Consider the following 15,522-nt stretch of genomic DNA (forward strand, 5'->3'; position numbering starts at 1 on the left):
TACATTTTGGTTGTTGGGCAGTCGAAAATCGATAAAAATTGTCATTCAAAACTGGCTGATAGCTTATAGAGGGCATTTGTAGGAAGTTAATAAAGCTGGACTAATATTTTTTATAACAAAATATATATAATTAATATTTTATTTCGAAAACTTTTAAGAAAGATTTTCATCCATCTAAACGAAAATTGTCAGCTCATGTAATTTGAATGTAAGGCAAAAACTATGAACTATGAACTAGATATGCCAGATATGTGCCTAAATATAGCCAATCCGTCTGGAAATTGCTATAAAACATTAAAAAACCTCAAAAATCGAGTTTGGAACATTGCTTTCCTTAAAATCTCTCGTGAAACTTTGGTCAAAATGTAGTTATAGTCTCTTATTTCATGCATTTCTGGCTTACGTGAAAAATCGTCATTTTGGACCATAGAATCGTCAAATCGTCATTTTTCAATTTTGGGCCAAAAAATCGTCAAAATGACGATAAATCAGCAAATTCGGCAACACTGCATATATAGCGTGTTTGGTACATATAACAAGGAAGCCGGCCGAAAATATATGTGTATGGGAGCTATGTCCAAATCTGAACCGATTTTGATATAATTTGGTAAATTTGTTTCTACATCAAATGCCGTGACACATACAAAATTTGGAGATTGTATCTGTAATAGTTCTAAAATATTTGCATACAAAATCTAAATTTTTTGGAGATACCTCCGGTTTTGATGTTATATCTCCAGATCATCTAGAAATTGCAAAAAATGATATAGCCTATTTTCATTCCAGGCCATGTAGCAATGTACCCTAAACATTTCAGTAAGATCTGTTCAGCGGCTTTCGAGTCTATAAGGCACAAACAAACAAACAGACAAACAAATTTCAATTTTATATATATAGATATATTTAATATTTTATATGGGGATTACTATAACGAAGAAAGATTTAAAAATTGAAAAATAAATTTATTTTTATTTATTTATATACATTTTCGGGGAAATTTTCGCCCTACTAATCTGTTTGTTCTCGTAATTTCCCATTTGTCTTGACATAACATGATTTTCGAAACTGTATTCTAAAATTACAATAAGTTTTAGACCAAATATACTTGCGGTTTTTGAGGTGTGTGCGAATATGAACGTTGCATACTGTATGTTTGTAAGCACATTTCCCAAAACGAATTCTTTTGCCCAACGTACTGTAGTTAATAGCAATGCTTAGAACTTATCGTTTCACTGCAATACAAGTAGTTATGTTAACACTTACTACTTACCCTTTTCAGGCCAAATATCAATAGAACTGATGAAAAGACCAATCCCATTGAAACTGTCAATGTTATAATATTGAATATCACATGTGCTATAAAATAGAATAAGGATTATTGTGAAATGAACTTAAAATTAAAAAAAAGAATTAAATTACTTTTGGTAATGTCACCTTTTTCGATAATAGTTTCGCCCCGTGGCTTGTCTTTTTTTCCTAGTAAAAAGTCCCATTCATCGATAAGACTCATTATTCCAATCGAGGCTGAAAAGCCATAGTATATCTATGTAGAGTGAGAAAAAATAAATACATTTTTTTATATAATACCAGCTGAACCTGTTGCGCTTCTCAACATTGAATAAATATACATGAATGAACTTTAAATACACTAATTTTTAATGTCACCAGTTATGCGGATTTTAATGCATAAATATTGAGGCAGGTGTTCTACATCTGTTCTGGGGCTGTGTAGATAGATTAGGATGTGGTATTTTTTCATGTTGAAGGAAGTGACACTACTCTGTGTCTAAGTGTATAGCCATTAAGTATGTAAGTAGGCCACGTTTACTAAGGTCTAATACTCGTACACATTTCGTCAGATTGGAGGTACATCTTCCCTGAGCTTACATCGTCATTTAAAGAAAAGCAGGGTTCGGAAACAAAATGTTCCTTAACATATGGTACCGTAAATATGACACAAACACTAAACAAAATATTTGATAATTCTACCTGTACAATAAACTCTAAAAATAGAGCAGACTCAAGGAACGGATGTTGAATTCAATGATAGGTTTAGTCCTTGAGTACCTCAACGGCAATTCATAATTTGGAAAAATACAAAAAAGTAATTCTTATTTATTTTTATCTGGAAATCGTAAAAACTACAAGATATTTTATCATATTATGTGTAAGATGAAGTAGATACTCAAAACAATTACTTCCAACATTTCTTGTTGACGTTGGTAAAATAAATATTAAAAAGTAATAAGTAAAAAAGTATCAGTCGGCTTTGCCGACAGAGATATACCCTCAGCCTATGTGAATTGGAACATTCATCTGCGGACAGATCGAATGTATTTAGGGTCTTTTCAGAATTTTGGACATTTGAACTACCCGACAAAAATGTGGTTTAGGATTAAAGTTCAAAAGTGTTGCTTGGACTTGGACACAAATGTTGAACTTTTGACGGGGAGTTATCCTAAGGAGAGGACCGATATGGGCCATTAAGTTAAACTATGTTTGGACAAAATATGACGAAGGTCAAATTTTGGACCAAATTGGTTGATCAGTTCGAGAGTTATTGTGCTCTCCAGCTACCACATATGGTACCATACATACAACTTTCGGGCTGTTTTCCCAAGAAGTATGGACTTGCCACTGAAAAAACTCTTTCCGTCGTAATTGTGACAGCGATTGCAAGTTGTTTCAACAGAAATCAAAGTTACCCTGCGTTTACAAATGCCAGTATTGGCAAGACAATAGCAAAAATACAAACATTTTGCACAAATACATTTATAAATGTTTAAATATGTATAGAGAAAAGTATAAATGTACTGGTGAAAATGGCTTGTAATTTTGCTATTGTCTTGCCAATACTGTCTGTGTGTAAGAGCAGGTCTTAAAGTGAAATTATCCGAAATTTTGTGTGGGAGGTACCCAAAAAAGTGGACAAATATAGTCCATATTCGAACCTGATCTATATCTGGTAGATATATTTAGATGCGTAAAGTATGGACCCTCCCTTCAAGAGTTATCGTGCGCACAATTTTTACGAACATTCTTGAACTTTTGTGGGTATGGCTTATCTTCGAACTTAAACTAAGTTTGAACAAAATATTATAAAGACCAACTTTTGGATCGAATCGGCAGATCCGTTCGAGAGTTACCTTGCGCTCCAACCACTACACTCGGTGTCATAGGGGCTTTTTTGAACCTTTCAGGCTATTTTCTCAGGAAGTATGGTTTTGCCCCTGATGAAACTTGTAAAGCCGTATGGGGGCCGTGAATACAAGTTGTTACAACAAACATCAAAACTATTCGAGAGCAGATCCTAAACTGAACTTTTCCGAAATTTTGAGTGGGAGGTACCCGAAGGAGTGGACATATTGAGTCCATATTGTAACCTCATCTAAGTTTGGTAGAAATTTCCTGATGTGCAAAGTATGGACCAAATCGGTTACTCCCTTCAAGAGTTATCGTGCGCACAAATTTTCCGAACATTTTCGAACGATTGTGGGGGTGGTACCGGAAGGAGTAGACCAGTATAACCCATCTTCGAACTTAAACTAAGTTTGTACACAATATTGCGAAAGCCAAATATTGGACCAAATCGGTTTATCCGTTTGCCCGTATGAAAGTGTATATATCCTCGTTAGCATAAATGCTGAAGGTATAAAAAACGTTAAGTTCGGCCGGCCGAACTTTTTATACCCTCCGCCATAAAATAATCTTAATTAAAATGGAATAATTAGTTTCCTTTTACAATTTTAGGTGGACACTAATCTAAAAATGTGTTCAGCCAGGTGAACGGAGCTATATCAAAGTGTCTACATGCCTTTACAAATTTTGGTGGAAAAGTTTTATCATTGCAAGGAACCTCAAAAGTCAAATTACTAGTAGTTTCGTCAAACAATGTAACTAAGACCCTCAAAATACCGAAAATCGGTAGGTACTATTCTATGGTAGCTATATCAAAACATGGACCTATGTTGACGATTTTTAGTGAAGAAGTTTCGTGGCCACTGAAAATTCAAATGTCAAATTACAGCTAGTTCGATATTTGATGGAGAAGTTGCATGACCACTGAGAACCTCAAATGTCATATTACAGCTAGTTCAGTTAACAATTGTAGCTAAAATCTTCAAAATACCGAAAATTGGGAGGTACCGTTGTATGGGGGCTACACCAAAACATTGATATATATCAGCGTCGCCCAAGAATTTCCATCAATGTTTTAGTATGTGTGTATTTATGAATGAAGAAAACAACCACATGATGTTTATTGTTTGTTTTCATTCACTTATACTATGTTTACATTTACGAAATCCACTCGATTTCAACTGTCAATTCCATTGCTCAAACGTCAAATGAAATCCAATGATTTCAGATGAGATTCCATTTGACGTATACACAAAGGAATTGACAGATGAAAACGAGTGGATTTCGTAAATGTAAACATAGCATTACACTGTAAGTGAGAAAAGCAAATGCAAAAACAACTCAGTGGGCGCCCTCACTCACTGTACTGTCTTTGCAAAAAAGCGCGTCCCTGATAAATATTGACGATTTCTATCAAAAAAACAAGTAAGCAAAGGCTATAGTCGGACGGGCCGACCATGTGATACCCTACACCACAACCTCTAGGAATTGGCTATGTGGACGCTGAAAGTCCGGGTTCGATTCCCAGGCCTGGCCACTTCAAATTTTAAACGGTGGCAAAATACCCCTTAGTAATGTTGGCGATATTTGCTGAGTATTTCAGCCTTGAAAAACGTCTCTACAAGTAGCAACTTAGGACACGCCGTCCGGAATCGGCGATAAAAACTAGGTCACATATCAATAACTTAATATGAATCCATTGACATAAGAGAAGCCTCCCTTGTCCCTCCCTTTTACAAATATCTTAGGAAGTATGGACTTACCCAGGAAAAATTTTACCGTTGCAATAAGGACCGTGAAAAGAACCTCGTTCCAAAAATTCAAATAGATTCGATACGAGTCCTCAAACAGCACTTTCCCCAATTTTTGTGTGGAGGTACTCGAAGGACGGTATAGTCCATTTTCCAACCTGATACATGACTGGATGAAATAATACGGTGTGCTAAGTTTGGAAATCCCCTTGAAAGTTATCTTGCGGATTTGCCATTTTTTTAGGTTTCTTGTTTGTATTTCAGGGGTTTTGGAGCTTTTTGGACATAATCTCTGGAAGTATTGACTTGCTATTTCAATTGTACCATCGTAAAGGGGACCGCAAGGACAATCTGCTTAAAAAATTCAAGACGATTCTAGAGGACTCTTAAATTTCACTTTTCCGAATTTTGTGTGGGAAGTACCCGAAGGTGTGGACCGATATAGTTTTAACCGATCTATCAATCGTTTGCTCACTTCGCCAGTCATCGTTCACACAATTTTTCGAAGAATTTTGAACTTTTGTGGGGGAGGTGTGGACCTATATAGCTTATATTTGAACTTAAACTAAGTTTGCGCAAAATATTACGAAGTATAAGATTTGGTTCGAATCGGTAGATCCGTTCGAGAGTTATCGAGCGCACCAGCCATCTAGACAGTAAGAGTGACAGATGAACGGACAGGGTTAAATCGACTCCAAGTTGTCTGAAACGAATTTCGCCCAAACATACTTAGGGTCTAAAACCATTATTTCAATGAGACACATCTTTGGTCGTAAAACATCCAGTTGGACAACTGAACTGAAAATTCCTCTGTCATAATAGAGATAATTTGTAGCATGGGAGGAAATTTTCGTTCTCTACACAAAACTCATTATATATTATGCAGTAGGCCCGTTACATAGCAGATACATTATTGCAATGTGCATCACGGGAAAGGTCAGTAGTAATTTTTCCATATGTAGGCTATTTTGCCGGTATATGCCCTCCAGGAATTAAAATATGGACCAAAAATAAAATTTGTATATTTTTCATACGAAAGTAATGGTCTATGTCACCCGCTAAATAATATCAGATCATCATGCAAAATTATAGGCATTTTCTTTTACCTAAACTCTTACCTCGTGCAAAATTTCGTGACTAGTGAGCTATAATTGCGACCTCTAGCGTGTTTATGATTATACTACAAACAAAAAAACTGGATATATTAGGCTGTAACTCTGTTATCTGATCATGTACATCAACATAATTGACATCAATAGAAAGATCAAAAGATCGGCTTACAAATATAACTCACGAGGGAGGATTGCGTCTTTCAGGAACAAAGATATAAGCTGTATATTAAAAATTTTCACAATTTTCACACAAAAGTTGTGGTCCATTTAACCCTCTAAATATTATCTGATCGCCATCTCAAATTGCAGGCATCTTCTTTGTTATATACTCTTCCCTTATTTAAAATTTCGCGTTGATCGGACTATTATTGCGACCTACAGACATTGCGACAAATTTAGTTTTTGGTCCATTTCACCCGCTAAATATTTCACGATCATCACCAATTAAAATTGCGATCTATTCTGATGTGAAACCGACCATACCAAATTTCGTGACGATCGGTCCATAATTGCGGCCTGGAGTTTGATTACAATTTATAATGGACAGACGGACACACGGACGGACGGACGGACGGACAAACATCTAAAAATCGTTTTATCTCGTCGAGATATGAAGATTGGTATACCACATTGGGGGTCTCCGACGAATATTTCGCGGTGTTACATGAATTTTTCCCAAAACAAACTTATAATACCCTTTCCACATAGTGGTGTAGGGTATAACAAGTAGAAAATCGTTATACCCTCCACCATAAAAGTTTTGGAAACACTGGGAACCTCCAATATCAAATTAAAGAAGTTCGGTCAGTATATGTAGTTACATTTCTCAAAACACCTAAAATCGAGAGGTATCGTTATATGCGAGCTACACCAAAACATGGACCTATGTAGATAATTTTTGGTATAGAAATTTTGCGACCACCGAGAACATCAAATGTCAAATTATAGCTATTTCGGCAAAATCAAATGTCAACATACGGGCAGTTCAATCCAAAAATGTAGCTGAAACCCTCAAAATACAGAAATCCGGGAGGTACGGTTATATGGGGGATATACCAAAACATGGAAGTTTTATGATCACTTAGAATTTGAAATGTCAAATTTTAGATAGTTTGCTCAAAAATGTCAAAATAAAATACGTAAGATAGGGCTATAGTCGGACGGGGCCTACAATGTGATACCCTACACCCATGTGCGTAGCCAGGAATATCTAGCGAGGGGCAGCTGCCCACACAAACACAAAACATCTCCACTAAAAACTATCAACAACGGTCCATGTTTTGGTATAGCCCCATACAGCGGTACCTCCCGATTTATGGTATATTGAGGATTTTAGCTAAAAATTTTCACCGAACTACCTGTTATTTGACAGTTGAGGTTCCAAGTGATCACAAAATATCTCCTCCAAAAACTGCAAACACAGGTCCACGTTTTGGAACCCAGTGGACACACAACATCTCCACCATGTTAAATTGTCAGCAGAATCCATATTTTGGTAGATTCCCATATAACGGTACCTCCCGATTTCGGTTTTTTGGATATAAAGTTCCCGATCGATTGAAAACATATTTTTGCTTTTTTACCTAAAATTGTTGACAGGAAAGAAAATAATTATTCCGTTTTAGTTCAGAATATTTTATGGTGGGGGGTATAAAAAGTTCAGCCCGACTAAACGCAGAGAAACAAATATTTTTCGCTTTTGTTGGAACAACAATATCTATTTTTGTTCCAACAATTCATTTGTTTTGTTCAACCATTGCAATGGCAAATCCAAAAATACCAACGCTTGCTCCAAACATACAAAACAATAAACAACTTGCGAAATTTCTCAATATTGTAAAAATCATTGACAATACCTATGGTAGGAAGTATCATAATCTAGAATTTTTACAAAAAAACTATAGTCAACCCAGAAAACCTGTTACTGAAATTTTTAATTTGATCGTATATAATTCTCGTATACACTTTCCACATAACTTTGGTATAAATATGACGTATAAAATTATGAGCATTGACAAACACTACACACGGCCAAGTTTTGCCAGGTCTAACTAAAAAGACAACAAATTGAATAAAGAAAGATAACAACTGCTCCATTGACCTCATCCTCCAAGCACCTACTCAACATATGGAACACCATAAAACAGAACAAATATGAAAATAAATACAAATTACGACCAAACACTTAAGGAATGTGGTGTAACTCAACTATCAAAACACAAAAAAGAATGAGAAAGAAGAAGCAAATAAAAAAGAGAATCTCATGATGTACATACACTAAAAAAGAACAAAGATAAAATAAAAAACAAAGATAAGGGGAACTCATAAAAAACTCACGAAAATTGTTTTGTTTCACCACGGCATCGAATACCGAGCGAAGAGAATACAATTGTCGAATAAAAGAGAAAAATATTGTCCAGCAGGCAAAAATAATTGTTGAATATGACAATAAAAATAGTCGTTAAGTCCTATTGATATCAACTTATCTATATACATATATATACATATATATATATATATATATATATATATATATATATATATATATATATATATATATATATATATATATATATATGATTAATCAACGCCCACACGAAACGGCTGAAGCTAGAATCCTGACATTTTGGGTGTGGATCACTCTTGGTCCGAAGGGATCAGATAAAGCTGGGTTTTTGGAACTGGAAGGGTACGAAAAGTACTAAAAGGTACTAAATATGGTACCGTTTGCATTTGGCGGAAATTTGGAATGAAGGTCACTGATGGAGTGTAGGAAAGATGTGCTAAAGGGTTTTTAGAAATTCGAACTATAAGTGTACGAAAAGTATTAAAGTGTACTAGCTTTGGTGTCAATTCGTATTTTATGAACGGATAAAGGTTAAAGGTTGAAATTTGGTGTGAAAATCAAGGTTAAAAGGTACGTTTGACATAAGGAGGTGCTTTAGGAAAAGTGCACACATGTTTACGAACAGTACTAAATGGTACTAAATTTGGTACAATTATGATTTGGGCGAACGGATAGAGCTGGAATCCTGCAATTTTTAATTAAGGCTACTGTTGGAGAGTAGAATGGAAGTAGTTTTGAAAATTCGTACTTATGGGTACGAAAAGTACTAAATGGTACTAAATTTTGGTAAAATTATGATTTGGGCGAACGGATAGAGCTGGAATCCTGAAATTTTGAACTAAGGCTACTGTTGGAGAGTAGAACGGAAGCAGTTTTGAAAATTCGTTCTTATGGGTACGACAAGTACTAAATTTTGTACAATTTGGATTTAGGTTGAGCGGATAGAGCTGGAATCCGAAAATTGTTGAATTAAGTCTGAGGTTGGAGGGTAGAATGGAAGTAGTTTTAAAAATTCGTACTTATGGATACGAACAGTACTAAATGGTACTAAATTTGGTACAACTTGGATTTAGGTTGAGCGGATAGAGCTGGAATCCGGAAATTTTTGAATTAAGGCTGAGGTTGGAGTGTAGAATGGAAGTAGTTTTAAAAATTCGTACTTATGGGTACAATAAGTACTAAATGGTACTAAATTTGGTACAATTACGATTTGGGCGAACGGATAGAGCTGGAATCCTGAAATTTTGAATTAACGCTACTGTTAGAGGGTAGAATGGAAGTAGTTTTCAAACTTCGTAGTTATGGGTACGACAAGTACTATATGGTACTAAATTCTGTACAATTTGGATTTGGGTTGAAAGGATAGAGCTGTAGCCCTGAAATTTCGAATTAACATTGATGTTAGAGTATGGTATTGAGATAATTTGGAAATTCGTACTTCGTAGGCTACATTTGGGGTGTAAAATGGAAGTAGTTTTGAAAACTCATACTTATGGGTACAAAAAGTACCAATTTTGGATTTGGGTGAACGAACAGAGCTGGAATAATGAAATTTAGAATTAAGCTTGCTGTTGGGGTGTAAGATGGAGTTAGTTTTGCAAGTTCTTACTTACGGGTAAGAAAAATACTAAATTTGGTACAGTTTGGATTTGGGTGAACGAATAGAGCTGGAAACCTTAAATTCGCAATTGAGATTAATGTTGAAGTGTAGGATTGAGGTAGTTTTGGAAATTCATACTTATGGATACGAAAAGCACTACATTTCGTATAATTTGGATTTGGGTCAACGCACAGTGGTTCCGCCAGTGGACAAAAATCGAAAAATTGATGGCGACAAATTTTATTGCGATTGAAATAAATATTCTCTAAACATATCAAATTGTTTACATCCAGCCTTATTTTTGTAAATTTACAGCGGATATACCCCAAGTTAAGTCGAAGAAGTTGTGATTTGTATGTGAGGCCTTAAAAACGAAAAATACACTCGCAAAGCATTCGTAGGTTATGAGTAAAATTATAAAAAATTGGAGAGGTACATGTGCAATTTTCAAAATGAAACTTATAGTCGATGGCATTGGCAATGTTTTTACGAAAAACCAAATTCATAATTCGTTTTCTAACTTCATTAAAAATAAATTCTTAATAAATGACTTTTTGTGCTATTCTTAATATAATCACTATTAATTTATGTTGAGTTTTTCTAATGTTGTGAGCATTTGTGAGTCTCGAAATTTTTTTTAGAATGCAGGGGAAAGTCTCTAGTTCACGATTAAAAAAAGTCCAGCTGCCCCCATCTGCCACCCGCTAAGTTATTCCTCTTACGCCACGCCCGTAAAATCGTCAAAATTCCTTAAGTCGGGAGGTACGTTTTATGGGAGCAATACCTAAACTTGGACTTATATTGAACATTTCTTGCAAGGTGGTATGTTGTTCCCTCAGAACACAAAATTCAAAATTACAGCCACATCGGTTGGAAAATGTGGGTAAAATAGTCAAAATTTCGAAAATCGGGAGGTACGTTTATATGGGGGCTATACCTAAACTTAGACCGATATTGACCATTTTTTGTATGGAGATATTTGGTTCACTCAGAACTCAAAATGGAATCCTTAAATTTGGAATTGAGATTACTGTTAGAGTATAGGATTAAGGTAGTTTTGGAAATTCGTACTTATGGGTACGAAAAGTACTAAATGTTACTAAATTTGGTACAGTGGGTATTTGGGAGAACGGATAGAGCTGGAATCCTGGAATTTGGTAAGACTACGGTTGGACTGTAGGATTGAGACATGGAGGTAGTTTTTGAAATTCGTACTTATGGGCACGAAATATACCAAATTTGAATTTGAGTGCACCGATAGCGCTGGAATCCTGCTTTTTGGAATTAAGGTTACTGGTGAAGTGAATGATTGTGGTAGTTTTGGTAAATCGTACTTATGGGTACGAAGAGTAAGTACTTAATGGCACTCAATTTGTTGTTGGGTGTAGGGATAGTGCTGGAATTTGTATTTTTAGGATTTATTGTGAGTATTGGTGTGCAATGTTGATCTCGCTGTTAACATGTAAGGGTGAGATACGGCAGAACTAAAATAACAATAACAATACGAACAGTACTAAAATAACAATAAATATTGATTAAAATTTGTATAAGTACAATAAAATTTTCAGTGTTCGCCATTTCCATATTATATATTGTTTATTTGTTTTTAATACCCTTTCCGCATACGATGTAGCGGGCACTTTGCTAGTAAATTATAAAAGAGCAGTGAGGTAAGTGATTCACTGACTGACTGATTCATCAACGCCCAGGCGAAACGGCTGAAGTTAGAAACTTGAAATTTTGAGTGTGGGATGTTATTTATTTAACAATTCATTACTTATTGTTTGCGTAGGCAATAAAAAGAAAATAAAACAAAAAAAAAAAAACCAAACAACAGCAGTATCAATTTCGTTGTAATAAAAATAATTAATCATTTTTTTAAGAAATATTGTTCGTATAAACAGTATCTGTACCTTTTTTTACAAAGCTGTTGTGGACGAAAATCCAATAGTAGGTGGACGAAAATCCACGTTATTACTTCAATCGTCGAAAATCGAATGTCAACGCTTTATTTGCAAAAGAGAGAATAAACAAACAATGGACACTGCAAAGTGCCGACAATTTTTAGTACATTCTCATTAGAATTTGACATCTTTCACCTTGTGTGAAAACACTAAGTTGCACTTCTGCTAAATGGTCAAGTTCAAACTTGAAGTGTACTAGCTTTCGGCTCGATATTGTCATATTTTCACATAATACTCGTATGTATAATATTAATGTCAAATGGAAGATGTAATAACAAATCGCCGATAATCGGAACTTTATTCCCCACTTTTTTCAAAGTGAGGGATAAAAAAAATTGACTTTAAAGACACGATATAAGAACGGCCCTAAATGCATTATCCGTTAAAATTCCCACAACACACAGAGATATATCCTCAGCCTATGTGAATTGAAACTTTCATCTACGGCCAGATCGAATGTATTTAGGGCCATTTCAGTATTTTGTGACCTTTTTTGAACTTGCCGACGAAAATATGGATTAGGATTAAAGTTCAAAAATGCTGCAGACAAGGTACTTAAAGGAATGGACCGACATATTCCATTATGGAAGTGGATCTTATTTTGGGAGTCATATCTTTTCGATAGATGTGGCGCCCACTAGTAATTTCAGTGGGTCATCGTATAACTTTTGGACCAGTATGCCAGGAAGCATGAACTTGTCCAGGAAACATACCCAGTAAAATTTGAAGGAATGGGTTCTTTGCGATGACGTTATTTCATGTCATCTTTTGCATTGGTTCAAAGGAAGTCGTGAAAGATCCGATCTTTTCATTAGGATTTGAACCAATGCAAAGGAAGTCGTGAAAGATCCGATCTTTTCATCAGCATTTGTACCCATTCCATCGATCCAATAGATATGATGATTGTGTTTTTATTTGAACACCTGTTTATTTTCATTTTGGTATGTTCCAGTACTGCAAAAATCTACTAATTTTTACTATTTTTTTTTCCGATAACATAAAGGAAAAATTGTTATCGTAGTAAAAATTAGTAGATTCTTGCAGGTTCTGGAACAGATCAAAGTTGTTAGAACTGTCGTCGTGATGTTGTCTTACATTTTCTGCATATCAGACAACTAAAACTTCTAAACAATTGGTATTGTATGAAGCTCGAAATGTCTGCAATAAAAATGAAGTCCCAATCATCGAGCTAAAAATAGAATCACACATTGCTATTTTAAAAGTTCCCTTGTCTGTTCTAAATCTGACATAGAACGAAATCAATCAAATCTCGCTTCTTGGAATTTGAAAAAAGTCCGAAACGAAAAGGAACAAGAATCTGAAAATATAGAAGAAAAGACTTTTGGAAAGAAACAATTAAAAATAAATTAATTAAGCATAAATGGTATTTTCCAGAAAAAGTCTCTCCTCCCCGTTCGTTACATTTTGTTCTTAGAGATCCCTAAAGCAAGCCGGGTTGTAGATCCCTACATACTTTCGTCACTAAACAAAAGCGTATAAATTTCCAAAATATTGTTATAAAATGACAAAATTATAAAATAAAAGTAATTTACGAAATAAAAATACTTATGGACTGCAACATATCGAAATCTGAACTGGTGTTGGGAAGATAATAGAAAAAACCTTTTGTAAGATGAAAGAATATCAGTTGCGGAGAACGGAGGAAGTAATCTTTTGCTTTGCAGCGGTGGTGATTACATTGCAATTTTGGATGTAAACTTTTTGCTGATCAATTAATTGTAGTTATTTCGTGAATTCGTTTGAATTAATAAAAAGTTTTGTTTGTCCATATTTCAATAGAGCATTTCCATTTTCCAAACAAGACATGAAAATGTCATGCCAAGGCGTTGGTGAAAATGACATGTCAAAGCATTGGTTAAAATGACATGTCAAAGAATGGGTGAAAATGACGTGTCAATGCATTGGTTAAAATGACATGCTTAGGATCCAAAAAAGAACGTCATCTTTTGGGGGTCACGCTCATATAAAATTCATAAGTGAAAATGACAAAAAAATGACATGCCAGATCACTTGCACCCATGATTCAACTCCTGATTTTTCATCGAAGATTTTACTGGGATAATATCGCTGTAAACAGGACCACAACGAACAGCATCGGTGTACATTTCCAAAGTATCTTCGAACAGACCTTAAACTGCACATAGACACAAATGTTGAACTTTTGTGGGGGAGGTACCGTAAGGTACCTCCATTTTAGAAGTTAAACTAAATTTAAATTTTAAATATTCGGGGGAAGTATATGAGGTTATGGACCGGTATTGCCTATCTTCGAACTAAAACTATGACAAAATATGACGTAGGCCAAATTGTGGACCAAATCGGTTGATCAGTTCGAGAGTTATCGTGCTCCCCAGCCATTACATGTGGTGCCATAGGGGTTTTTACACCTTTCGGTCTCAAGAAGTATGGACTTGCCCCTGAAAAAACTTTTACTGTTGTAATTGAGGCAGCGAAAGCAGGTTGCTTCAACAAAAATCAAAGCGATTCGAGAGCTGGCCCTAAACTTCACTTTTCCGAAATTTTGTGTGGGAGGTACCCGAAGGTGTGGACCGATTGAGTAGGACCATATTGGAACCTCATCTACGTCGGTTGGAAATTTCACGATGTGCAAAGTATGGACCAATTCGGTTACTACCTTCGAGAGATATCGTTTGCACAACTGACATAACCAATCTTCGAACTTAAACTAAGTTTGGACAAAATATTACGAAAGCCAAATTTTTGACCAAATCGGTTCATCCGTGCGCACCAGCCAGACAGACGGACGGACATTGCTCAATCGACTTCAAATTTTCAGAAACGGATTTCGTCCAAAAATACTTAGTATGGTTTTTTACCTATTAATGACTAAAATAACTTTTATTCCACTTAAATTTAAAAAAAGGTCCCGCAAAAAAGCTCTTTTAATTTCTATGATATATGAAATAAAGTTATATAATATAAAATGATATATATGGTATAATACTATGATAAAATTAGTGAGAAACAAACGTTTATGTCATTTTAGTTATGTCTTATGCCCCTATACCTTGTTTTCAGTTAAACATCGGCTCACAGTGACTTCAAAAAAATTTCAAAAGTTCTGAAAAATAAAAACTTTAAAAGCTTTTTCTGCGGAAGCTTTTTTGATCGAATCACTTTATAATTAAGATTTTATGCAATCTTAGGTAAAAACTCATCAAACTATCATTCAGTGTTATGAGGTTGTAAAAAAGCCATGAGGTTGTAAAAAAGCTAGTATATTAGTATAATGCTGAGGGTATAAAAATAACCTAATAGGAAAACGTGCCGCATGTTACTTCAACTCACTAATTCAAAATCGTGTAGCCCGACCATTTTTTACTGCTCTTTGTGATTTGAGTAGAGAGTTTAGATTACAATGCATTTAATTTAAAAATAGTTTCACAAGGTATGAAAAAGTGACACAAAATTTGGTATCAAAATAAAAAAATTTTCTCTGAAGTATCGAAGCCGAAAAAAGTGTCAAAACTGATACTTTAGTGGCACACTGTTTATGATGCATTAATATCCAAAATAATTGGTAACTTTTAATGTTGATATAGTAAAAATGTATTCATATGTATACATT

General features: G+C 34.9%; 1 protein-coding gene across 1 annotated transcript in view; it reads right to left on the minus strand.

Annotated features, from left to right (window-relative positions):
* Positions 1 to 15,522, minus strand: part of LOC141402403 (uncharacterized) — a 52,743-nt gene that overhangs the window by 36,404 nt on the left and 817 nt on the right. The window contains exons 2-3 of the mRNA XM_073983534.1: positions 1,420 to 1,543; positions 1,271 to 1,356 (exon numbers count right to left, since the gene is read on the minus strand). Of these exons, the coding sequence (XP_073839635.1) occupies positions 1,271 to 1,356; positions 1,420 to 1,543 (210 nt within the window). The remainder of the gene's footprint in view (positions 1 to 1,270; positions 1,357 to 1,419; positions 1,544 to 15,522) is intronic.

The sequence above is a fragment of the Musca autumnalis genome, unplaced genomic scaffold (genome assembly GCF_047663935.1).
Source record: "Musca autumnalis isolate F117 unplaced genomic scaffold, ASM4766393v1 scaffold_4, whole genome shotgun sequence".
Lineage (NCBI taxonomy): Eukaryota > Metazoa > Arthropoda > Insecta > Diptera > Muscidae > Musca > Musca autumnalis.